Below are 27,919 nucleotides of genomic sequence, written 5' to 3' on the forward strand. Positions count from 1 at the left end.
TAAACATCAAGAATGATTTTTTAGTCTTATCAGTTTTGGTTTGGAGTTTCTTATAGTGATATTTGATTACAGACTTAAAATAACTTTTATCACTCATTCTACTCTTTTCTGTATGGTTGTAGGGTTTGTGGCCTAGTTCAAAAGTTCATTTCCTTTCTGAGACTAAAATTATGATTTGGTAAAGATGTAAAGAATTTTGTCCTGAAGATTTCCCATATATTACATTTGTGATTGTGTCTCTTTGGTGAAAAGGAAAAGGAGAAGGTTGGGGAAAATGGTAATGAAGGATGACATGCCCATTCAGTATATATAAATTCTTTTTTAAAATTTTAATTAATAAGTTTTTTATTGTGAAAATACCATACAGAGGGGTTACAATTACATGAGCAAGGTAATGAGTACATTTCTTATCAAGCATTGTTGCCTCCTCCTTTGTTTCCCCTTCCATCCCTGCCCTCCCATCTCCCCCCAATCCTTCCCCCCAAAGTTGTAAAATTTGTTTTTCAACATAAAGTCTTGTACATCTCATTGTTTCAATGAATTTACCTGTATCCCTATTTAAACAATTTGTTTTCTCCCTTCCCCTCCCCAAATTATATCAACATCAAATACAGTGAAAACAGGGGTTATACTGTGGGGGAGGGACATACAAAGCAACAAAGAAATCATCTTATAAATATGCTAGAAACAATAGCAAGAAAGAAAACCATTTGAGTCCTTATCTTGGGGTTCATTTCGCCTAACATCAACTTATCTGACCGTTCAGTATATATAAATTTTTATAGGTTAGACTAGACATCTACTGTTTTTATGATTTTTGTTGTGAATCTTTTTAACATCTCCCAGTAATTTCTGTTCAAATACTCAAATAAATATAAAAATATAATAGATGTAAAAGAAGTTTAAAAACTAATATAAAAACAGCATTCTATAGTAGCATTATGTTATATATTGGATATGATTGCTAAGTAATCTTTTCCTATTGTGGTTTCTTGTTTAGTAATCAGGAAAAGAGATCCAGGATATATTTCTCCAAATAAAAAAAACAAAAACAGAAACAGAAACAAACAACATAACCCCCTTATCAAATAAGGCCCCCTTGTGGTAGGTTAATGACACTGTATATATATATATGTATATATATATATATATATACATATATATATATATATACTCACACACTCACACATATGGAAAAAATGATTGTCTTAAACAAACTTTTGTTAAGCCAGTACCATGTGTCAATTGAATCCCATTGAAAGTATGAGTAATAACATTATTGACATTATTATCTAATCATTTAAGACTGAATTTCACTGAGTTATCAGTCATGAACAGTACTAATAAGAAAAAATACACTTGACAGTGGAAAATCAAGAGGATAAAAATTTCTCTTTTTAACGTGACCACTTACTTTTGTTTTCTTGATTAATGCTTCAGAAATATGTGCATTCTCCCTAAGAGCTCATGAAATATGGGTGTCTAGGAGGGAGGGTTGTGTGTGTGTGTGTCGGTTGGTTGGTTGTGAGACCTGAGTGCTCTTTTTGTTCAAGGTTAGCACTCTGCCACTCTACCATAGAGCCACTACCAGTTTGGGGGTAGAAAAGAGTCTCGTGGACTTTCCTGCCTGGGTTGGCTTCAAATTGCAATCCTCAGATCTCATCATCCTGAGTAGCTAGGATTACATGTGTCAGCTACTGTGCACCAAGCTGGAGGCTTTTTAAAAATAGCTTTTTGAGACAAGGGCTAAGCATGTAGCCAAGGGTAGCCTTGAACATCTTATCCTTCAATTTGGGCCTCCTGAGTGTTGGAATCACAAGCATGCACCACCCTGACTCTAGCAATATTTCCCAAGAATTTTCTTAATAACTAACAGCTTTTTACTACCTATGTAGTTTAATCTGTAGTTAAAACCTAACAGCAATGTCAGTTTGAAAAGTGATTGTTATTGCCAGTGTAAATATTTTGCTGTAACAACTTGCATAGCCTTGCTATTTCCTGATGACTACTCTACCCCTGTCGGGCTAGAGTCAAGCTACGGTGTAGCTCATGGGAGGAAAAGGTTTCTTTATAACATCGATGTCCTAGCAAAGCAGGCAAGAAATATTTGAGAATAAGTGTAATGATAACTATATATACCTGTATTTGGAGAGCATTTTTATTAATAGAAAGATAACATTTACAATGTCTAAATTACCTTATCGTAATAATGTGACTGTATTTATTGTTGTGACACCAATCTATTTATAAATATATAAATATATACTTTTTTCTACATAGAGTTTTATTTCACCACACCATTATTAGACTTAGTAGCTATAAGAGATGAATCTTGGTAACTCAATTTTATTAAACCAAATTGCGCATTAAAAAATTCAACATAGGCTTCCATACATCCTGGATTACTGTGGACAATATGTAAGCACAGAAAGGTCTACGTTAAACCCCAGTATTAAGGGAAACTTCAAAATCAGATGTGGAAGCTATGTGGATTCTGGAGCCACTAAAACTGCTAAAGCTCACTAAAACTAACACCAAATATGGCCTCAAATTAAACTTAAGGACATTTGTTGAGAGGGTAGTACATCTCATGGGGTAGCAGCCATTAAGGATTTCCCTGTCATATCTGAGCGGGGGGGGGGGTTGCTTTTATAGTGGTCTTATCTTCTTATCTTCATCCTTACCTACCCCCCCTTCCTTCCTTCTCTTTCTCCCTCCCTTCATCTCCCTCCCTCCTAGAGAGGGATAGAGCCTATGGTTTTGGAGGAGAGGAGCAGCAGTCTCAGGGGACGCTGGAGGGTCTCCAGAGGACGCGGTTAGAACGGACAGCAGGTGGAGAAAGCCTGCACAGTGCGTGTTTTCTCCACACGTGGGTCGGGGTGGGCTGCTGGCCTCCGAGCCAACCGCTCAAGCCAAGGCCGGCCCCACGGCCAAGCCTCACATCTTCTCCCACCCCGACTTCGAGGTCACACTCGAGGCTCCCCGAGAAGACTACACCCACGGTACGCTTACCCGGGCGGTCAGTCCCGGGTGCACGCCACGCTGCAGCAGAGGCGTGAACAACGTGGCTTGGAAGGTGGAGGACCCTCCCACCACAGGCCCACAGGAGGGTGATCCACAGACAGGTCCCGGTGCCTCGGTTTTCTCCGGCCTGAGGAGGGCGACAGGGCCAAGGGAATCCCTTTCCCTCCCTCGGTGGGGAGCAGGCCCCGGGTGGGATGGGAGCGCTGAGGCATTCTCTCCACTAAAGCTTTGGAGGCCACAAGATTAGCCATTTAGTCTCCTGAGAAGGAGAGGTAAATTGTCTCCCACGCACGGAGGCCCTGCTTCCCACAATGCCGCGCAAAGAGCAACTCCACTTCCCTGCGTGTGGACCGGCGGCGGCACGCGAGGTATGAGCGCGAGCCCGAGCCCGGCTTCTTGACAGCTACCCACGCGCCAGGGCGGGGCTTGAGTACGTTGTCTTCAAAGTCTGCCCCGCCCTCTAGGCGCTACGATTGGCTCCGGCTGGTGCAGCGTGGCTCTGATAGGTCTCCTGGAGGGCGTGGCTGCGTGCGCCAGCGTCCGAGCCTCACCTCGGTGACCCCCCAGCCGAGTGTGTGTGCGGGCTGAGTGCGGCGGGTTTTCTTGTTGGGGTGGGCTCGGCGGGCGGCGACGCCAGCGGCCCAGGTTCCCGGGGAAGTAGAGAGGCGCCGGACACCGACCCACACGCGCCGTTCGGCGGCCGGCGGAGGCGCGCGGGAGGGGTGGAGGTGGTGCGTGCTTGTGTGTGCGCGCGCACACGTGTGTGTGGTGCGCGCGCGCGCTTGTGGAGCCCGGGTGCCGAGCGCGAGCCTTCGAGTCCCCGGGTGCGAATCCCCCGCAGGCTTCCACGCCCTGCCCGCTTCCCGGCTCCTTCCCTCACGTCCCTCTCCGCACCCCGGCGGCCGCGTCGTCAGCCAGGGCCTGAGGATCCCGGAGCCGGGAGTGTGCGGGAGCTCGCAGACAAAGGGGGCGCAGGGGTGAGCTCGCCATGGCCTCCCGGGGTCTGGGGGGCCTGGGCGGGGGCCGCGGCGGCAGCGGCGGCAAGAAGAGCCTGAGCGCCCGCAACGCGGCGGTGGAACGGAGGAACCTGATCACCGTGTGCAGGTACGGCAGTCCGGGCGGCGGCGGGGAGAGCGGCCGGCGCCGGGGCTGCGGGCGCCCGCGGCGAGTGCAGCGCCCCAGGCGCGGCCGGCCACGGCCCGGCGCCCCGGGAGCGGGGGCCGCGTCCGGGCACCGCGTCTGGAAGCCGCGCGGGCCCCTCGGACTTCGCCTGGGGTCGAGCCCCGCCGGCAGACCGTGAGGAGCACTTGGGGCGGAGCCGGGGAGGGTTTGTTTTGATGTGCGCGGTAGTTGTCGGAGTTAAAGGGGAGGGCCAGGGGGAAGAGCTTTCACCCCGCGCACACGGAGCTGTCAGCCGGCTTCCGACGAGATTGTGAACTGTGACTGCTCACTCCGAGCCTCACCCCACCCCAGACACAGATTTTGCTCTCCTGGATTGTCACAAACATCTTCACTGCTTTCATTGTACAGATGCTGAGTACCTGCCGCCACACGCCAGCCATTGCATGTGTAAGATCCCAAAACTACGGGGTTGGTGTGGTTGTGCGCTAGCAGACCAGTGGGACCGAGGCAGATAACCTAGTCTTCATGTCATTGATTTATTCCAAGGGCTGCCTTTCCTCAAAGGTTTTCTAGTCACAAAAGTAGTTTTCCCTTTCTGAAAAGCCTAATCCTCCCGAGAAACTGATTTTTAATATGCTAATGTTTTCCTTAAGTCATATATTAATATATTTTTAAAAGATGTAATTCTAGGCATCTGCTTCTTAGGGACTTCCCTGAACCATTTATATAAATATAAATATAAATATATATATATATATATATATATACATTACATTACTTTATTAAATCATCAGCCAGCAACAATCTTCTAAGAATCAGGTAGTGATGAATTTTTTTCTTCTCTTTTTTTGTGGGGTGTGTGTGTGTGTGTGTGTGTGTGTGTGTGTGTGTGTGTGTGTGTGTGTGTGTGTGTGTGTGTGCACGCACTGGGGCTTGAGCTTAGGGCTTCACAGGCATGAGCCACTATGGCCCAGCCTGAGGGTATCATATAAAGTAGGTATTCGTAGTGGATGTTATATTTTTAAAATGGAATGGCTTTTAAAAATTGAATTACAAATGTACACCTGTCTGGCAGTAAAACTTGCCCCACTGATATTTTTGACACTTTGAATTGTAAATGGTAAAATAAAATGGAGTCTGTTTAATTTATCGTTTGTACTGTACAGGATGCATCCTTTAGGGGATATGGGCTTTATTAAATTATTTTAAATTGAGAGAGATATTTTTTAAAGTTAGGCAAGACAATAAGGATAGTCATTTTTACCTTTATTTTACAGATATTAAAAATAATTGACTTTTACAAATTATGTGGATAATACTAAAGCAATTTCTGGTAGAGCGCTAACCTTGAGCTGAAGAGCTGAGGGACAGCACCCAGGCCCAGAGTTCAGGCCCCACGACCGGACCCAAAAAAATACTAAAGCAATTTCCAACATATACCTTGCTTCTCAAGGTAATAGATTTCATAAAAGATCCAAACAAGGGAAGTGATCTCATCTACTTACTGCTTAATCTTTCTTTGTTCTACTTAGTGTAATATTTCACAGCAGGTAACTATTCACTATATAAATTCAGTGATGAGTACTGTTTCTTTTGCTTCTCCATTTTTGACTCGGCTAGTTTACTAGATCGTTTCCTCATTGGATGTGATTAAAGAAAGACAAGGTTTTGTATTTCAGAATTGTATTGCAAATTCCTTTTAAGTTACTTTTAAAAATTCCATTGATATGCCTGGCCCTGATTTGTATGGACAGTTATCTGGATTTTCTTTTAATTATTTTATTTGCATAATATCCTTCCTGTGAAATAATAAAATTGCTGATTTCAGTTATAATTTACATATAGTATATGTCAATATCTTTATTGAGATCTCAATCTTTACAATTATTTATATAGATAATATTATTGAAGCTATTCTCCTCTAAGTAGTTGATGGTACATATCAATTAATATCCATATCTAGTAGTAAGGTGTAATATATATTTACTATTGAATGACTTTTTTGGGGGGAGGAGTTGTAGGTCACTTGTATGCTTTAAGTAATCTGCAAATTTGGCAAAAATGAACAAAGTGTTATTTATCAATTTAGGCTGATTACTTTTCAGAGTTACCAAACTGAGTATTTCTCCCATATCACTTAATGAATTTGCTGTTTACTTTCATATCTCAAATCAGAGATGTTGATTAAATAAATCAAAGTGGATATATATATATGCATATTGTATATATTCTAGAGGAAATATAACTGGATTCAAAGTTGTCAGTGCCATTAGCTAGTGTTCCCTTAACAAGCCATGTTTCACCTACATAGTTTCTAGTTCTGCCATCAGTAAAATAATGGATTAGAACTTTGGTAATTTTCAGTGATCACCCTCTTAATAATGATTCTTATGCAAAATGTGTTCATATTTGGTTTTAAGTTTTTCCAAATATGAACAGGGTAACCGTGATATATATGGTTATGGCAAATAAATGAGGCATATACACTTTTTGTAAACAAAGTATTTCATACTGTGTCTTTCATTTTGCAATTACCTACTGATCCCCTGGGAAAACTAAAGTGTATAAAGCCAATACAAACAAAAAAAATCTATTATCACACATATCATTCTAGTGTATCTATACACTTACATAGTAATGTATTTTTCTTTGTCAAACACTTTTAGGCATAGTCTCAATTTTGGTTTAAAGGTATAAGTACATAATATTTTAGGTTTTTAACAAAGCCTTATACAAGTACAATGTTGCTATTGTTTTGAATTTTGGAAGTGAGCTTTTTGGTTAGATAATGAAGAAAAGAACTGAATTGCATTTTAGTTTACTCTTTTCCAGTGAACATTTATGTATTATAAATAAAAATGATTTATATTATACTTATTTCAGCAGTATAAGAGAGATAATAGGCCACTTAAGAGTTCTAATTTCACACAGCTTCAAAATATTCACAAACTGACTTTGGCTGTATGCATTAACTTGTTTTTTTTTTTTTTCTGTACATGTCTTGTATCACTTAGAAATTTGAAATTTTAAATTATTATTTTTTAAGTTTAACAAGCAGTTTTTATTCACACAAAATAAATGTTAGTTATTTTTCATATCCGTTTAAGCCAGAAAAGTCTATGAAACTTTTATCTCTAGTTAATCACCAAAAAGATGGAAGTGGAGATGTGGTTCAAGTGGTAGAGTGCCAGCGTTGAGGAAAAAAGTTAAGGGTGCCTAGGCCCTGAGTAAAAACTCAAGTACTGGAGAAAGAAGGAAGGAAGGAAGGAAGGAAGGAAGGAAGGAAGGAAGGAAGGAAGGAAGGAAGGAAGGGAGGGAGGAAGGGAGGGAGGGAGGGAGGGAGGGAGGGAAGGGAGGGAAGGGAGGGAAGGGAGGGAGGGAAAAAAAGCAAGAAAAGGAAGGAAGGAAGGAGAGAAAAGGAGAGAACTGAAAAACAAAAGAAAAGGAAAAAGGAAGGAGTATGTAGAAACATTTATTAGTTATGTGGAGGTATTTCTATGAATATGTGCATTATACAATGGAAATCCATGGAGACTAGAAATATAGAGAGCTTTTTATTAAATGGCCCCATAAGACAATGTGCTTGAAGTTCTTACTTTTTGCATTCTTCTTTTTCTTCCTACCAAGTTAGCTGTTATTTCTTTTGACTCCACCTGTTTCTAACAGCTCTTTTCTTTTTGCACTTTCCATCTTGACTTGCTGATTTATTATTGTTGTGAGCTAGGAAAGCTCACAATAACTAAGCTTAGGTATTAAAAAAAAAAGAGAAAATCCTAGGCCCAAGTTAAGTGAGAACTTTAATGGTCTTAAAATTTTATTGCTGAATAATCAGAAAATTTATCTGCTGCTGTGATTGAACTTAGTAAGAGAAATGCACACCTTACTGAATATCATTGGTAGTATATTCCTTTAAAGAATTTTAAATTCAGTGACTCAGTTTTGTTACTACTTGATTGAGTATGCCTTATAAGACTGTTCATGCCTTGATTGTTAAGATTATTATACTTTCGACTAAAGTTGTTTTAGCAGTAGAACTAGACTTTTAGCAACATTAGTCATATTGTCTTAAAATTCAGTATTATCCCTAAGGATACTGCCCAGCCAGTAGATGTTCAAAACCGAGAGATACTTTTATCACCTACTAGTACTATATAGACATTTCAACATTACAAAATGCCATCATCATTTATTCAAAATTAAAATCCACTTATAAAAGCTTGGCATCAAAAGCTTCCAGCCTCCTTCTGATTTCAATTGATTAACTATTAATTCCATAAAGAAATATTCCTTGCCTACTGCTTATGAAATTAAGGAATATTCTCTTTATATGCTACACTCTCTGAATTGGTTACAACAAGAAGAAATTAATGTTGATGGTTAAAAAAAAATGCTTCCCAGCTAATCTAGTCAGGACAAGTGTCAACAGAAAAGAGCTATCTCTCAGGTATTTCCTAAAGGATATTTGTTTTGAATGTAGCTTGATAAATATTAAAAGTATACTTGAAATATTCACTGAATCTCATCTAGTCTTCTGTTTACTCTTAAAGATTTATAAAGTACATTTTTTTATTAGTCCAAAGTACTATATAGCTTCTGGGTATGTTGTTCTATACTCTTCTCTCCTTGGTGGCTTTTATACAATTATGCAATAGTAACATTCCATTAATGTAAATTAGAATCATCATAACTAGCAATCACAGAATATATTAACCAAAACTTATTTACATCTACTGGATGCATGGATATTTAACTAACACTTTACTTTTTTCTTGTGTAGCTGTGACAAATGTTAGTGTTAAATCTGTGGCCAATTGCTAAAAGAGTAGTAGAACATCATAGTAATGCATTCTTATCCTTAGCTCTATCATGTTCTACACTTTTAATATAAATATTGACTTATGACACATATTCAGAAAAATAGAAAAAGAATAAACATACTGTTCACTCTGTTTATTCCAAAGCAGTGAAAATTATTTCCTGTTTTTTTCTAAAGCTGTTTTATTCTTTTTTACTTTTATTTTAGTCTGTAATTTATTTTTATTTATAGTATTTAATGTGGCAGTCAGGATTATTTTCCTTAAGAGAAATCAGTTGACCTAGTGCCATTTACTCAAGAGCTTACTTATACTTTCCTAACCACCCTCAAGTGTCACATTTATTTTAAGTCAACTGACTGGTTCTATGGATCTGTTTCTGGACTCTTCTATTCCATTAGTCTACTTATCTTTGAAGTAATGAACTAACATAATAGGTATCATTTTTAATAAGTATTGATATTTGATAACTGGCCTTAATATTGGAGATTGTCTTGGCTATTCTTGTCCTTTTGAAAAGTAAATGTTATGACCCACACATCAGTTTCCATTAAAACAACTCATGGGATTTTTATTAAGCATCCACAAGCTTTATAAATCAGTTTTTATAAAATTGTCACCTCTACAAATTTAAGACCTACATACAATCAATGAACCTAATATATGCTTTTGTATATTTAAATATTCTGAATTTTACTCAGATAACTGTAATTTAAAGATGTAGATGTTATTCAGTTCTGGTCAAACTCATGTTTTTGATAGTTTTTAATATTTTAATTCGTCACTATATACTTCTTTTTTTTAGTATATGGACATAAAACTGGACTTGTAATCTTACTAGTTTACTTATTAGTTGTAACAGATTTTCTGAAAGGTGCGTGTGTGTGTGTGTGTGTGTGTGTGTGTGTGTGTGTGTGTGTGTCTATGTGTGTGTCTGTGTCTGTGTCTGTGTCTTTGTGCATCAAGGCTTAAACTCAGAGCTCCATGCTCTTGCTCACAGCTGGTGCTTTACCACTAGGGCCATACCATTAGTCCTGTATTTTGCCTGTTAATTAGAGATGGAGTCTCTAAGACTTTTCTGACTGGGCCCGTCTGGAACTTTTATGTTCTAGGTCCCCGCCTCCTGAGTAGGTAGGAATTACAAACGACCCACTTGGGCTCGGTTGAAATGATTTTATTTATTTATGTATTTATTTACTTATTTATTATTTTAATTGTAAAGGTGATATGCAGAGGAGTTACAGTTACATAAGTAAGGCAATGAGTACATTTCTTTTCGAACAGGATTACCCCCTTCCTTTTTTCTCCCACTTTCCCTCCAAGTGACTTTTTTTAATCTAGTAAAAGTCATCTGTTTTGTGTCTTCATGTTTCCATCTTTGAGCATTTCCTTTCTTATTACTATATTGACTAAGGTTATTAATATAGTGGGGCAAAACATTGAAAATTTTAGGTATCAGCTACAGGTTTTACTTAGTTCATCTTGATTTCCAGATTTCTGAGAATTTTATAAGTGGATATAAAATACTCTATTATAAAATGCTTTTTCTGTGTATCAGGATAAACATGGTTTCTCTCCCCTTTTAGCTGTTCATGGAGTGACATATTACTTGGATTTTTACATGGTGAATCACTCTAGAATAAAAAATGGTTGTGATATGTTACCTTTTTTGACATTTCGTTTTATTCAGTGACTTTATAACTGTCCTTCCTCTTAGTGTCTTCCTCTGTCTTGTCAATATCTTGCCTTATAATGCAAGTTAGGAAGTATTCTATTTTTTTTTTTTTTTTTTGGGTCCGGTCATGGGACCTGAACTCTGGGCCTGGGCGCTGTCCCTCAGCTCTTCAGCTCAAGGCTAGCGCTCTACCACTTGAGCCACAGTGCCACTTCCGGCTTTTTTCTCTTTGCTTATGTGGTGCTGAGGAATCGAACCCAGGGCCTCAGGCATGCAAGGCAAGCACTCTACCACTGAGCCACCTTCCCAGCCCAGTATTCTATTTTTTGTTCTGTAAAAAAGTTGCATTTGGGGCTGGGAATGTGGCTCAGTGGTAGAGCATTTGCCTTGCATGCATGAGGCCCTGGGTTCGATTCCTCAGCACCACATAAGCAAAAAGAAAAAAGCCAGAAGTGGTGCTGTGGCTCAAGTGGTAGAGCACTAGCCTTGAGCTGAAGAGCTGAGGGACAGCGCCCAGGCCCAGAGTTCAGGCCCCATGACCGGACCCAAAAAAAAAAAGAAAGAAAGAAAGAAAGAAAGAAAAAGTTGCATGTGATTATTCCTTTCATAAGCATTTGGAAGAATTCACTAGGGAAGCAGTCTAAGCCACAAATTGTTTTTGTGGGAATACATTACTAAAATATTTAATTTATTTAATACTTGTTGAGTCAGGCGCCAGTGGTTCACACCTATAATTCTAGCTACTTCAGGAGACTGAGATCTGAGGATCATGGTTCAAAGCTAGCCTGAACAGGAATATCCATGAGACAATACCAAAAAGCCAGAAGCGGAGCTGTGGTCTTGAGCACTAGTCTTGAGAGAAAAAAAAAAAAGCTCATAGACAGTGCCCAGGCCCTGAGGTCAAGCCTCAGAACAGCGCGCGTACACACACACATACACACAGGTATTTATTGATTTTTGTTTCATATTTTATATCATCTTTAGTGAGCTTTGCAAAGAATATGTGCATTTCATTTACTGAGTTTTTTTTTTCTTTTTAGATCTTTCTATGTAACCCAGGCTGGCTTTGAACTCATAATTTTCTGCTTCAGGCTCCCAATTACTGGGATTGTACTTGTGCACCATCATATTCTGGCTTCAGGATTTTTGTACTGTTTGAAAGATCTGAACTGATTTTGTATTTTTCTTTTCTTAAACTGGTAGAGTGGGTCCTTCTCATTTTTTTTCTTTCTGGGTTTATAAATTATATTAATTTTTCCCAAAGGGTCAGATTTTGGGCTATGTTAGTATTCTTTGTCTATTGATCGGTTATTTAAAAATGTACACTTTAACTTTCAGACAGTTGTTTTTCTTAGTTATCTTTTATTGATTTTTATCTCAACTTCAAAGTATAAAGAACATATTCTGAAAAATTTCAAGCTTGCAATTTTGTTGATGCTTGTTTCATAATGAGGAAAATAGTTAATTTCAGTAAATTTTTCCCATGCTTTTGAAAATAATGTATGTTCTGTCCTTGTTGGTTGCATGTTCTATACATACCAATAAAGTGTCTAGTGTGTTAGGTACTGTTCTTAATAGTTTTTTGTATGCTTAGTCTATTTAGTATGGAAAAAGGTATATTAAATCTGCTTCCATAAGTTATTATTTTTTGTTCTGCTTTGCTTCTGTATTACTGCACTTAGAATTGTGATCGCTTCCTTTGTCATCCTGAAATGTTCCTTTTGAACTCCAATAATGCTAGCTCCTTTCTAATACTATTAAAACAGCTTTCTCTTAGTTATTAGTTATGTTGGGTCTTCATGAGTTGTTTACTTTTACTCTTTCTGGTTATCTAAAAAGGGTAGAGAGGATTTCTTTTTTTCCTTTTGCAGTTCTGGGGATCACACCATGACCCTGAAGTAAGCAAATCAAGTATTCATGCTACCTCTGAATTATATCCTAGCCTCATAGGCAGGATACAACTGAATTTTGTGTTTTATGTAGCCTTTTATTTGGGTACTTGCCCATTTATATTTAATGTTAATTCATTTGGCTTTAGATACAGCTTTAACATTTGTTCCTTTTACTTCTTACAGTCTTTTATATTAGTAAAATATTTTTTATAATTCCATATATTCTACTATTGCAGTTTTTCAATCTGCAAACTTGTTAGTCGTGTGTGTGTGTGTGTGTGTGTGTGTGTGTGTGTGTGTGTGTGTATATATATATATATATATATATATATTCAATTTCTATTCTCTTGGAAGTTATCTTTGTATTTTTAGAGTCCAAAATGTATGTTTTGTTTCTTCATCTGTTGAGGCAGAATCTTACTATTACCCCTCCCTACCCTGAAACTTGCAATAGTATTAGAACCATTTGTTCCAATGGTATTAGTACTGTTATTATATTAAAAGTAACATAATTATAATAAAAGTATTGCTAACATTTATTCTCTCATCCCAAAATATACTTAAAATTTTACATATCATTTAAATTCTACAAGATTGTCTTATTATTGTATTTTATACTTGATTATTAGGAAATACATAATTTGTATTTACCCAGGTTTTGGAACTTGCTTGCTAGGCAAGCAATATACTACTTGAACCATGCCTCCAACCCTTTTTGCTATAGTAAGTTTTCAAATGAGGTTCCATGTTTATGGTTGGTCCTTCCTGGCCATTCTCCTCCTATTTAAGTTTCCTGCTTAGCTGAGATATGCCACCACATTCTAGCTTTTATTGGTTGAGATGGGAGTTTTGGGAGTTTTCTGTTGAGAATACTCAAACCTTCATTCTTCTGCTTTCTCTCTCCTCAGTAGCTAAGATTACAGGCACTGAGCCACTACATCTGCCTTATCTGCTTTTATTGTACTTTCCCATTGTGTCTTTAAAAAAATGTATAGTCCTATTTTAGCATGTCTAGAATTTCTTACTGAATTACATATTGTAATGATTTATTTTTATTTGTATTAATGCTAAATCTTTTGTTAAATATTAAGTATCATAAAAACATAACATACAATGGGAGACATCATAGTGGAATAAATAGATGAAGTGCCCACTCAATTTTAGAAAAACTTGGCCAAGAGTAGACTACTGCACATTTGTAGTAGTGTAGTGCTCACTTGTATTTACTCCAAAAAGACAGAATAGAAACTGATCATTTTCGTCCAGAGGCTATGTTGAATCCAAGCAGTCCCCCTTAAGTTAAAATTTAACATTTGACTTTGAGATTCTTTTAAAACTATTAGTATTTGATGAGGTGCTAGTGGCTCACATCTGTAATTCTAGCTACTCCAAAGGTTGAGATCTAAGAATAACAGTTCAAAGCCAGCCATAGCAGGAGTATCCATCAGCCTCTAGTCTCTAACCACTAAAAAGCTGCAAGTGGAGCTGTGGTTCCAGTGGGAGAGTGCTAGCCTTGAGAAAACAAATGCTCAGGGACAGCATCCAGGCTCTTGAGTTCAAGCACCAGGATCAGCATGTACACAAAAAAACCCTTAGTATTTGTAATGACCAACCAATTGTGTTATATTCCAGATCTAGTTTCAAAATTAATTTTAAAAAATTAAAATTTTAGTGAATTTTGAAAATCTCATAAAACATCTATGATAAAATAAGAAAATAAATTTATTTTAATTCTGAGGTAAATGGCAGATGTAAGTTTTCTCTCTGTAGACATGAATAAGAACAGTCAACAACAGGGACTATATTCTTAGAGGTAGAGGAAAAGAGTATAATAAATCAAGAATGAAGTGACAGAATAGCTAAAGACATCCCTCAAGGGGCTGGAAGGTGGCTCAGTGGTAGAGCGCTTGCCTTGCATGCATGAGGCCCTGGGTTTGATTCCTCAGCACCACATAAGCAAAAAGAAAAAAAGCGGGAAGTGGTGCTGTGGCTCAAGTGGTAGAGCGCTAATCTTCAGCTGAAGAGTTGAGGAACAGACAGCGCCCAGGCCCAGAGTTCAGGCCCCATGACCGGACCCCAAAAAACAAACAAACAAAAAAACATCCCTCAAAAAAAAAAAAGAAAAATGACTCAAAGGAGGAAAAAGCAGTGGTAAGAGGAAGCTAAAACAGCAAACCATGGGTAAGCCAGGTTGGCTTGTCTAACCTGATGACACCAGACTGGCAATTCTAGTCACAGAAGAAACCTATATAGTTCTCTCAGACTCAAATCCAAGGTGGGAAATGGGGTGTGACTGCCCCTGCATGGCAAGCTATCATTGGAGAATATGTCATTTATTTATTCCCTACATCTTAGAGACAGGCATCTTGAAGGAGGGACGTTATTGTTTGAGACTGGCTGAATTATTCTGGATTCCTTAAAACAAGAAACAATCATAAAGCAGAGCTTTAAGACATGTTTCCCCAATGTCTAGATGGGACACAGGCCTGAGGGGCAGTTATAGAGAGGGAGAAGTTCAAATATAGACCTGCTGAGTTTAAGCAACATGGAGCTCAGTTTATGGAGGGATTACTAGTCACTGGCTCTACCTTCTGTGCCAAGGATCAGCCCCTTAACTTGAGACTAAGACCTCAGAGCCAGCAATCAGTGATTGTTCAGCCTTTGGAGCTGCCTCTTGTTGCATGTGATTTATTCAGGGCAGGAGTGAGCTCAGGTTCAAGTTGTCTAGCTTTCCTCCTCCCAAGTATGGTTTACCCCTGAGTGGAGTCTGAAAGAATTGAGAGCAGAAGGGAGAGTTCAATGTTCTTCAAGTCTCCTCCTCCAAAGCTCTGTTTGTTTTCTTCACCTTCTGACACATTTTGGGGGTACTCCTTGGGTTGAATGTTTGTAACTGCTGAGCTCACAAACTGGGGTAGGAAGTCTCCTGGAGCATGTGGGAATGGGTTCAGCCCACAGGCCACAGAAGTTGTGGGCCAGGCAGAAAAAGGGAAGCTCCTAAAGGGAGCACAGCGCTTATACTGACTTTATACCCTTGTCTGGTCCATCCCTCAGCTTTTTCAATTGATCCATGTCTCCAGTCCTCTAATGTTATTTTCTTAAGTGGGGCTAGGTCCTGCCATAATTTGCTTATATGATTTGTTGTTGTTGTTTGGTTGGTTGGTTTTTAGATAGTGTTTCATTGGGAAGCCCAGGGTAGCCTTGAATTTATGATCTTCTGCCTCTGCTTCCAGAGTGCTAGGATTACAGATCATGGGGCATCATTATTGGTCATATTTCATTTTAAAGTGCTTAGATTAGCAGTTCTCTTTATGAAGAAATTTTGACACTACAGATGAGGAAAATACTTTTAAATGTGCTTTTTTACCTTTTTGATTTTTACATTTAGTAGTCTTTTTATTTAGTAAGTATTTTTATATGATGAAATAATACTGTTTTCTAATTTTAAAACTTTTAAAAATAGATTCCAAAAAGAGAAAACATAAAGGAAATAGCTCTGTTGGTTGGGAATTCTTTTTTTCCCCCCCTCAACAGTACTAGTGATTGAACTCAGAACCTTGTACTTTCGGGCAGGTGTTCTACCACCTATTTAGACCCTTCTTGGTTATTTTGTAGGTAGAGTCTTACTTTATGTTCCCAGTGACTGGGACTGTGATCCCCCTACTTGCGCTTCCACAGCACCCAGCCATTGTACTTCTCCTAAGATAAAGTCTCTCAAACTAAAAAAAAAAAAATGCAGTCTTGGCATCACGATCTCCCTCCCAAGTAGCTAGGATTGCAGGCTTGAACTATCATACCTGCCTTTGGTTGGGAATTCTTTTCTTTTTTAATTTTCTTTTTTTTTTTTTGTCTTCAACTATTTGTATAAGGAATTTCAAGTTAACATATCCTGGCTTAGGGGCTATCCCTGAGCATTTCAGCTCAAGGCAAGAGTTCTACCATTTGAGTCACTTCCTGTTTAGAGATGAGTGTTTTGTGGACTGTTTTGTCTCGGCTGACTTTGAACCTCGATTCTCAGATCTCAGCCTCCTGAGTAGCTAGGATACAGGCATGAGCCATCAGCCCCCCACTTGTACAATGCATCTTAATCAAAGTCATATCTTCCATCATTCTTCCCTCTTCCTACCTACCCCTAATTAATACTTGAAAAATGGCAAATTGATAATTTAAAAGTTTTTAAAATAGTTTCTTGGATAAAAAATACTTTTAGGTCTTAGGTTTATCACAAGAAATTACTTTTTATATTTTATTTTCTATGATTCGTATCATTTTCCTTAGCAGCCATCTCCTTTTTTGATTATTGATGATAGCTTTTTTTTTAATGATAAAGGATAATTTCTCTGCTAAAAACAGCAAGGGCATCTTGAGAGGAATCCTGTATATATTGTGTGAGATAGTAGAAATAACTGTCAGAATTTAGATCCTTGTGTTTTTTTATTTTTGTTTTCAACATGTTTTGTCAGTCGTGGGGCCTGAACTCTGGGCCTGGGCGCTGTCCCTCAGCTCTTCAGCTCAAGGCTAGTGCTCTACCACTTGAGCCATAGCACCATTTCAGGCTTTTTCTGCTTATGTGGTACCGAGGAATCAGCCTTATGCATGCAAGGCAAGTACTCTAACACTGAGCCACCTTCCCAGCCCAGATTCTTATGTTTTAAGAATAATCGTTCTCGAGCGCGTGTGTGTGTGTGTGTGTGTGTGTGTGTGTGTGTGTGTGTGTGTGTGTGTGTGTGTGTGTGTGTGTGTGTGTGTGTGTGTGTGTGTGTGTGTGTGTGTGTGTGTGTGTGTGTGTGTGTGTGTGTGTGTGTGTGTGTGTCCTAGGGCTTGAACTCAGGACCAAGGCTGGGTGCTGTGCCTGAGCTCAGCTTTAAAAATTGTTCAGGACCAAGGCTGGGTGCTGTGCCTGAGCTCAGCTTTAAAAATTGTTCAAATTAGTGACTTTAAACTTTTTAGTTTTGAAGTGTGATAATCCTAGCTGTGTTTATATAAGTTAGTTATCTTCAGATTTATTAGAACTTTTTTGTACTTAATCTCTCTGAATATCTGTAAATACATATGTGTATATTACTAATGTAGAACCTTATAGGTTAAAAGTGAATTTCTCTTTTTAAGTAATTTCACAATAAAACTATAGACATTTAAGAGCAAGTTTTTTTTATTCTCACTTTTTTCTTTTTAATTATCTTGTTATAATTATAATCTATGAAGTATGGGAGGAATCAATTTTATATGGTTATAAAACATGTCAAAAATATAATTTCAATGCCAGGCACTGGGGGCTTATGCCTGTAATCCTAGCTACTCAGGGGGCTGAGATCTGAGCATCATGGTTCAAAGCCAGCCTGGGCAGGAAAGTCTATGAGACTCTTATCTCCACATGGGAAGTGGCACTGTGGCTCAAGTGGTAGAGCTCTTGCCTTGAGCTGAAGAGCTCAGGGATAGTGCCCAGGCCCAGAGTTCAAGCCCCATGACCAACTAAAAAAATAAAAAAATAGAAAAGAAAGAAAAAAATATATAATTTCATAATTATTTCACTTCTTTTGGTTTGATGTAAAAAGATAGTCATTTTCTTAGGTATAAAGATAACCATGGCAATCAGTATTAGTTCTAAGTTAAAAAGGATTTCCTATGGACAGTGAAGATGGGAAAGTGAACATTTTCAAGCAAAAATTTCAGAGCTGCATAGAAATTTAATAGTAACTTCCTTCTATGTAAATTTTTGGTTTTTAATTCTTATGTAAAAACTGTTACTTAAATGTGATTTGATAGTTTTAGATATTCATCAAATTGTCATTTCATTATTTAAAAAGCAGTCCTTTTGAGGAAATAGATGACTAATATTAATGTCATCATCAGGAAATAGCACTGCATCTGTGTGATGCTTTTTAAATATATTGAAATTATTTTTTACTGCTTTGGTTTTCATAGCACTAGATAGTAACTAGTGTTTTAGGATAAGATTTGCATTACTCTAGCATAATGGAGTTAGCTAACTACATGATTTTAGAGAATTGAGTACTAAAACCACATGATGTTTCATGAAAATGGATAACTGGAGAAGTAGATTAGCCAACTTTCAAAATGAGTCTACAGAAAAGAAATAGAAAGGGATAATGTTCAAAGTAAAATTCCAATCAAATATACATGGAATTAACATTGCTGCTGCTCAGGAGACTCTAGATATGCAGTTAGGGGAATTTACCAGATGAAAACTTCATAATATAAATGAGGAAAGTGGTTGTATAGAAAGGAGGAAAAGGAAGTGATTATGCCAAACACTAAAGGAACTCTCAGAGGTGTTGCACAGCATTTAATGTGTGAAGAATAAAATGTTTGGAAGTGATCCAAAAATGAGATCTCATTGCAGCAATGAGATGTACAAGTCGTTATGTCGAAAAATGAACTTTACAACTTTGCCGGGGCGGGGGTGGGGGAGAGGGAATATGGGGAGTGGGATATGGGAAGCTATGGGAAGGGGAAACAAAGGAGGAAACAACAATGCTTGATAAGAAATGTGCTCATTATCTTGCCCATGTAATTGTAACTCCTCTGTATGGTATTTTCAAAATAAATTTTTTTTTAAAAAGATAGGCTGAGAAGTTAAGGTGATTGAATTGTTTTGTGTTTGAATTTTTGATATAGATTATATAAATATGCATGTTAAATTTTTATTTTGCTCTGAAATAATCATTTCAACATTTCTATGTTATTCATTAAAAATAGCACTTACAACTAAGTTCTGTAAAGGAAATAGTTCTAGGTACTAAGAAAGACCAAAGTCCAGTTTAAACTTGCTCAGAACACCAAAGATTCATCTACAAAATCATCTAACACATTTCCTATATTATAGGAATGTATTGAATAATGTAATTTATTGACTACCAAAAATAAAACCAGAGTGGTTGTATTTGTACACTATTCCATCATCAAAAGGTCAAAATATAGTCAGTGAATTGGGAATTATCTATAATATTATGACTTTTGAGTATTTGCAATATAATTTGGCATGTTTTGATTATGATTTTAAGAGCTGTAAGAATAGAGAACTATTCCTGGATTAGTTTGGCTAATAGTATTTTAGTTTTTCATGCTGCTATTACAAACTATCTTAATGACTGAGTAATTTATAAACAACAAATTAAAATGCTTACAGTTCCGAAGGCAACAAGATCAAGGTGCCAGCAGACTCTGTCTGGTGAGAGGCTGTTCCTCATAGTTGCTCTTTCTATGTATCCATATATGGTAGAAGAGGCAAACAAGCTCCCTGAACTTCTACAACAGTATTAATAGAACAGTCCTTATCACCTCGCAAAGCCTTTACTTCTGATACTTAAATCTGAATACTTCTAATACATGAATCTGAAAGAAAATCATTTAATCCTCAGCAAATAATTAGTATACAAGGAAAAGTCAGATCTTACTGTAAAATTTTCTATTTATAGAGTAAATTTGAGTAAATAGGATTTTCAAGATGTGTAATCTTATACATTTTTCTATAATTCTCCCCAAAATTGTTCCTCCCCACTTTTTATCCATAAGTAGATGAATTAACTTTCTGAAAAAAATAATCTTTTTGTCCATAGGTTTTCTGTGAAAACTTTGATTGATCGGTCTTGCTTTGAGACAATTGATGATTCGTCTCCTGAATTTAACAATTTTGCAGCTGTTTTGGAACAGATTCTAAGTCACCGGCTAAAAGGTAACAACAGCATCAATTTTTTAATCTCTACAAAGCTTTCTTGTATAATAAGCTTGGTCATACAGACTAATGTGATTTAGATAGTCACCAAGCTACATTTTGAGAAACATAAAACTGATTTTTCATTGTCTAATTTTTTTTTATTTCCCTAGAAAAGTGTCTCCATCCTCAGATTTACATATATTTCTAAGGTGTGATTTTAAAAAGTATTGAATATATTGATTGCCACATACAGGCACAAAGTCTCTTTTTGTAAGAGTACAATCAATTACTAGCAGATAGGCATCCCATGCGTTAAGTTTGTTCCCTTATTATCTACTTCTTCAAGTCAGTAATGTTTGAAATGTTTTCAGCAGTAAGTACATTTGAACAAAAGTTTGACTGGGGGTGGTGGCTCGTTCCTCTAATTCTAACACTTGGGAAGCAGAGATGAAGGAAGGATTCTGTTTGAGGTTAGCTTGGGCTTCATAGTAGTGAGTTCCAGGATAGCCTGGGGTAGATAAGGTGACTCTGGCTCACAAAATCCTGAATAAATAAATAATAAAATTTGAAATAAGAAAGAAATATAAAAAAGATATTTGATTTTGTTTTTATTGGTCTATAAGTATATTTATGACATAAATACAGATCTCTTAAAATTTAAAGAGAAATACAAGACCTTTGTTATCTCTGAATTCTAATAATTTTGAAAATTAAATGTATAGTTAAGATATAGCTAACTAAAACAAAGAATTATAGGCTGGGAATGTGGCTCAGTGGTAGAGCGCTTGCCTTGCATGCCTGAGGCCCTGGGTTCAATTCCTCAGCACCACATAAGCAAAAAGAAAAAAGCTGGAAGTGGCACTGTGGCTCAAGGGGTAGAGCACTAGCCTTGAGCTAAAGAGCTGAGGGACAGCGCCCAGGCCCAGAGTTCAGGCCCCATGACCGGACCGCCCCCCCCAAAAAAGAATTATATAATATGTCTTAATAAATATCACATAAATCTCATAGTATAATTTTAAATTTGTAATAGTAATTTGCTCTAGTAATATCATGAGTGTCTATTAGATTTAATCTGAATGTAAGTCTATTCTTTTGAGGCTGGTAGCATATATGTTTTACTATTTAAATTATTTTAGGAGTTTTGTGAATCTAGATCAAAGGGTTAAATTTATATGAAAGAAAAAATAGCTCTTTTAGAGCTATTTTACATTTTAAGAGTATTTTTAAATGCTTCTCATTTTTGCTGGGTAGTGTTTCCTCTATTTTCTGCTCTTATTTTTTATAAGAAAATATATTTTATAAAAGCAAGGACTATAGAGATAGTGTCAGGATTACTATGTTGTATGATGATCGTATATTTTAATTTTGTACAAAAGCAATGGAAAAACTATCAGTCCCATATTGAGTAACTAGACAGATTCATTACAATGTAAGTGAACCCACCATACCATGTACTAGCTTCTAAATTGTGCCTTAGCAGAATATAGATTAGGAATATTTTGAATTACTTCTAAACAAATTTATTTGTAACTTGTGGGGACTACTATAATAAGAATATAATTTCTTGTTGACTACTATGACTAAGATAGTAAAAGAGCTGATATATTAAATTCTGTGCTAAGATTAAATTAGGTAAAATAAACAATAAAAATATGCTTCTAAAAAGATTCTTATGAATTGACTACTATGATTATATATATATATATATATATATATATTATAAAAAGATTAAACTTTTGAAATTCCTTATTATAATGATTGAAGACCCTGGAACTTTCATGTATTATTTTCTAATTTTTAGTATTTTTTGGAAAGCTTTTATAATTATAGTATGCTATATTCATTTAAAACTTATATTTATGTCAGTGAATTTTGCTAATGCTTTTTCTTTGTAGAAATACAAATTAAAATGTGTGATTTCATGAGGTTCTAAGATACTCAGATCTCAGCCTCCCAAGTAGCTATGACTTCAGACATGATCCACTTCCAACAGGCCTATTTATTTTTTAAAATAAAGAATATTTGGTATGAACATTAATTCTTCCAGAGAAGGTAAAACATTTCCCTCAGATAGAATGTGAATCATGCTAACACAGATAAAGTGAAGATTGATGTAATTATCTACTTAATTCTTGCTAAAGGACCCATTATTGAAGAAAGGAGGTTTGTCAAATTAGAGACATTAATCTTATTTGCAGTAATCCCTTAGTCAGACAATGATATTACTTTTTCTGGCACATAGCTGACGAGAAATTAATCACAGAATATTAAAAATATGAAAAGCTTAGTTTAATTTCTTCGGTTTAGTCTTTTTTGAACATTTACTTACTAATTTTAAAGTACAAGATTTCTCTTCACTTTGAACCCCATATCCACTAATAAAAACCACTACAGAAATTTCATGTAAATGGAACATTAAGTTGGGCATGTTGCCTTCAATTACTCCCTTACCCTGTGACTCTATAGCACCAATTCAGCTATTGGTGAACCAAGGACTGCAGATGAAGAGACTACTTTATTCTCATTTGCCTTTATTAATACAATCCAATCAACAGTATGTCTAGTTGGTGAACACAAGGTCTTTTGCTTTTATTACTTCTGATCTCTGGGAAATTAGTAAAGTATTTTATCACATTTTGACAGTTTAGGTAGTTATAAAATTCTTATGTGCAGACAACTAATTCATTGAACATTGACCTTTTCTGCTTCTTCAAACATGAGCTTAATTTATTAAATGATTGCTTTTCTGTAGTATTTTCCCCTATTGCTCTTTTTTTTTATCACCCAGGCAAAGTATCCCATCTTCAATCTTCTGAAACCAGTGCAGTCTTAGTTATTCTTCCAAAGTTCATGAGTACTTTATCAGTGTTGACCTTAAAATCTAGCAGTCAGGTCTGTGTAAAGTGCTTCAGGTGAACTAAACTCTATATTAATCTATATTAAGATTATATTGATTTTTATTACAGTACTGGCATTTGAACCTCGAGACTTCTGTGCACTGTCTAGGCAGATGCTCTATTACTTGAGTTGCACTTCCATCACTGCTATTGATTTCTTTCATTCTTACATTCCATGATTGGTACATGTTAATTTCCTAAGGTTTTTTTGGTCAGTTGTGGGGGCTAAACTCTGGGCCAGGGCACTGTCCCTCAGCTCTTCAGCTCAAGGCTAGCACTCTACCACTTGAGCCACAGCACCACTTTCAGCTTTTTTCTGCTTCTGTGGTGCTGAGGAATCAAACCCAGGGCCTCATACATAAGAGGCACACACTCTACCACTGAGCCAACTTCCCGGCCCCCAGAGGTTTTTCTTAAAAAAATAATTAACTACTGTTTGTTTAGGTTTTATATCTCTTTAATTTTCCCTGAGATGAAGTTCACTGAGGATAAATAGAGTATTATTTTCTTGGTGTACTTCAGAAATGAACAAGATGATTATAAAAAATGCAGGTACCATTGTGTGTCATTTAGTGATGGGGATTTACTCTGAAAAATGTTGTTAGGTGACGTCATCATTGTGAGAACATTATAGAATATATTTACACAAAGAGGAACAGCATCATTTGACAGTATAACCTATGGAACTACCATGGATATTTGGTCTATTGTTGAGTGCAGCCTTACTGTGCAGCACATAACTGTAAATGGAAAGCTAGTTTATGTTCATGGTCTGGAAGAATGAACATTTGTAAAATGTCCATACTACCCAAAGTTGTCTATGGATTAAGAGTCTCTACAGTGATATTTTTCAAAGAAATAGGAAAACCCTAAAATTCATTTAGAAGCCTCCAAATGCCTAAATATTCAAAGCAATTTAGAACATAAAGAACGAAGCTGGAGACTAACATAAAAAAATGCTACAGACTAGCATGGTGCTGTACACCTGCAATCTCAGCATGCAAAAGGATGATGAGTTTGAGGCCAACCTATGCTACACGTAGTGAGAGCCTGTCTCAAAAGATTTGCATATGCAAGTATATAAATACATATACATATATACATTGAATATGTTACAAACCTACAGTAAACAAAATAACATGGTACTTCATAAAAACAGATTGAACCAAGAATACCTTTGATTTTGTGCAAAGATACCAAGAGCAAATGGTAGGAGAAAACAGTCCTTTCAGTAACTGGTGTTGATACAATTGAATATCTACATTCAGCAGAATGAAATAAAACCTACACCTCATATATTGTATAAAAATCAACTGAAATGAGCCAGGTGCTCATGGTTCATCTGTAATCCTGTACTCAGGAAGCTGAGATCTGAGGATCATGGTTCAAAGTCAGCCCAGGCAGGAAAGCCTGAGAGACTCTTGCCTACAATGAACTACTCAGAATAAGCTGAAAGTAGTGCTGTGGCTCAAGGGGTAGAGTGCTAGCCCTGAGCACAAAAAAGCATAGGGACTAACCCCAGGCCCTGAGTTCAAGCCTCAGGACCAGAAAAAAAAACTGAAATGAATTAAACACTTAAATATAAGACCTGAACTTATAAATCTACTAGAAGAAACCTAGGGGAAATCTTAATATTGATCTTGTCAGTGATTTTTTTCAGATATGAGTTCAAAAGCAACAATGTGGATTACATCAAGCTAAAAAGCTTCTGTACAATCAAGAAAACACTAAACAAGATGAAGAAACCGCCTATGGAATAGAAGAAAATATTTAGATGTCATGCATCTAATAAGAGATTAATATTCCAAATATATAAGGAACTCACATGACCTAAGGAAAAAATAACGACTTTCTTTTTTTCCTGTGTTAATTTCTGCATTATTCACACTAATATGTAGAATCAACCTAAATGTTCATCTACAGATAAATGGATAAAGAAACGGGTATATACACATGATGGAATATTATTCAACATATAAAAATAAGGAAATCCTGTCATTAGCAACAACATGGATGAGACTGAAGGAAATAGTGTCAAGTGAAATAAACCAGACATACTGAGATTAATGTTGCATGACATCATCCAGGTGGAGCCTAAAAATGTTGAACTTGTGAAATGGTTACTATATATTGAGGAGTTGCTTTTGGTTATAGGCATGTTACTGAAAGGATGCATATTTTCAATCAGATTGGAGTGTGTTGTGTGTATGTGTGTGTGTGTGTATCTTCATTCCTTTTTTATTTCCTATAATGCTTATAGATCTACGTTTTTCTATTCTGGTGAAGGTTTTTTTCTTGGCTTAGAGGTCATTATTTTTGAACACATAGTAGAGAAGGAAAGCCCTCTGGTATTTTTTGTTGCTTTTGCTATTTTGTTTTGTTGTGTGTATGTGTATGAATACGGGGGTTTGAACCCATGGCCTTTTGCTCTTGACTGGCTTTTTTACTCACAACTGATGCTCTAACCACTTGTGTCACATCTAATTGCTTTTTTTTAAGACTACCAATTTTATGCGCCAAAGCTATACATATATGATCTCATTTAATTAACTTTAATTGCTTCTCTTTATATATTCATTCTCCAGTTATATTATGATAGAAGGGAGAATTTTAATGTTATTAGAACATAATTTTATTAGGACTATAGCACACTCCTACTGGTTGTATCTCAAAGTTGTGGGCGAAATAAATAAAGCAATTACTTCTTATATCAGAAGCAGACAATAGCAGCCACCTGGGGAAGAAACAATTTGGGAGTAAGTGGTATGTCTGTTTTTCTTGTCCTGTAAGCTCAGCTTACAGTGAATGTTAGACCTCACTTGCACCATGGGCACTGCCAACAGAACCTTGCCTTTCTAGTCACAGGGTCAGGAAAGGGCTTCTGCAAGCCAGACAGTGCTAAGGGATTTCTGTGTTTTTTTCTTTCTTTCTTTTTTTCTTGGATTTCCCCAAAGAAGTAGCCTCAGTTGCCCAGAGCTATGTAACAGTATATTTTAAAATTCTAAGAGAAACATTTTATTTTCTATGAGGAAAGAGAGAATTTGTAACTCCTAGTGTAAGATTTTAAGAACAGAGCTAGGATATAAACCTACCAAAGTTCCAGAGTAGCATAAGCATGAGAAAGATCAAAAGAAGTATAATGTGGGCTTTACTACCTGAATTTAAATTGGAACCTCTGCCCACATATTATAGGAGTTTGCTATCTGAATCTGACTTCTGCCAAACCAAACAAAAAGATGTCAATATACTCAAGTAGACATTCTAACAGGATTTAAAAATCTAATGATAGTAATAAAAAATTCAATATAAAGCCTAAAGCAGTTTCACATACAAAGAACAATAGCAACAAAAAAGTAACCAGTTCTCAATGAAAAAGACAATTATTTTGTCAATCTGTAGGTTACCTAGATGTTGGTATCAGCAGGCAAAGATTAAAGCAGAGTGTAGTTACGTGATGTATCTTACATGATGTAAGATAAACACTCGGGAACTGAATAAAAAAATGGAAGTTCTGTGTAAAGCTTTGAAAAAGCTTTAGAATTTTGAAAAAATATAGATTTATTTAGAACTAAAGTAAAATACTTCAAGTACATTCACTAGAGAAGTTTTTATAATAGAATGAAGTTAACAGATATGTGTGTGAATGTGAAAGTACATATATCAATAAAAATTTGATATGAAGAACAAAGATGAGCCTGGCCCTTGTAATCCTAGCTTCTCTGGAGGCTGAACTCTAAGAATCATGGTTTGAAGCCAGCCAGGGCAAGAAAGTCTGTGAGATTCCAAAAAGCTGAAAGTGGAACTGTGGCTCCAGCCACAACTAGCCTTGAGCAGAAAAGCACAAGGGTAGCCCCTTGGCCCTGAGTTGAAGCTTTAGTACTGGGGGAAAAAGAACAAATGAAAATGAACAGAACCTCAAGGACCTCTTAGATAACAAAAGACATAATATGCCTTTGCAGTCTTGGGAGATTAGTACTGAAAGTATATTTGAAGAAATAATAGCTAAATGTTCTTGGATATGGAGAAAACAAAGTAACTGCAAGACATTTGACAAACATTTTTTCATGATTAAAAAAAAACTCTTAAAAATTAAAGAGGAATGTTTAACATAGAATGTCCACAGTTACCATTTTGAAAAGCTGAAATCTTTTTTTTTTTTTGGGGGGGGGGGGTCCGGTCCTGGGGCCTGAACTCTGGGCCTGGGCGCTGTCCCTCAGCTCTTCAGCTCAAGGCTAGCACTCTACCACTTGAGCCACAGCACCACTTCTGGCTTTTTTCTTTTTGCTTATGTGGTGCTGAGGAATCGAACCCAGGGCCTCAGGCAAGTGCTCTACCACTGAGCCACCTTCCCAGCCCCGAAAAGCTGAAATCTTTTTCTGTCATTTCAGGAACAGGACAAGAACACTGTACTCCTACCACTTTATTCAATACATATTGAAAGTCTTCTCCAGAGCAATTAGCCAAAAATAAGAAATTTAAAAGTATCCAAATTGGAAGATGCTAAATTATATACATACAATGTATATATGTATGAAGTTTCCAAGAAAACACAATGTTGAAAGGATTGTCTTTACAAATATTGTTCAGAAAAATCCACTTCTAAAAGGAGAAATGGAACCTTCTTGTAGAATTCAGCTACAGTGATTAAAGATCTGAACATAAGATATGAAATGTAAAACTATTAGAAGAAAGCATAAAGGAAAAGTTCCTTAACATTAGTCTTTGCAATAATTTATTTTTTGGTAGATTTGACACCAGTAACATATAAAAGACAAATAAGCAAAACAAGTTGAGTTACATCAAATTTAAGTTTCTATGCA

The 27,919-nt window shown here is 36.8% G+C and overlaps 1 protein-coding gene across 3 annotated transcripts in view; it reads left to right on the top strand.

Annotated features, from left to right (window-relative positions):
- Window positions 1-3,840: 3,840 nt before the first annotated feature.
- Window positions 3,841-27,919, top strand: part of Rundc3b (RUN domain containing 3B) — a 98,978-nt gene continuing 74,899 nt past the window's right edge. For all 3 annotated transcript variants that reach the window (XM_069996400.1, XM_069996401.1, XM_069996402.1), the window contains exons 1-2: window positions 3,841-4,128; window positions 20,105-20,220. In XM_069996400.1, the coding sequence (XP_069852501.1) occupies window positions 4,013-4,128; window positions 20,105-20,220 (232 nt within the window). In that variant the 5' untranslated portion in view covers window positions 3,841-4,012. The remainder of the gene's footprint in view (window positions 4,129-20,104; window positions 20,221-27,919) is intronic.

Source organism: Dipodomys merriami, unplaced genomic scaffold (genome assembly GCF_024711535.1).
Source record: "Dipodomys merriami isolate MVZ:Mamm:240054 unplaced genomic scaffold, mDipMer1.0.p SCAF_5, whole genome shotgun sequence".
In the NCBI taxonomy this organism is placed as follows: domain Eukaryota; kingdom Metazoa; phylum Chordata; class Mammalia; order Rodentia; family Heteromyidae; genus Dipodomys; species Dipodomys merriami.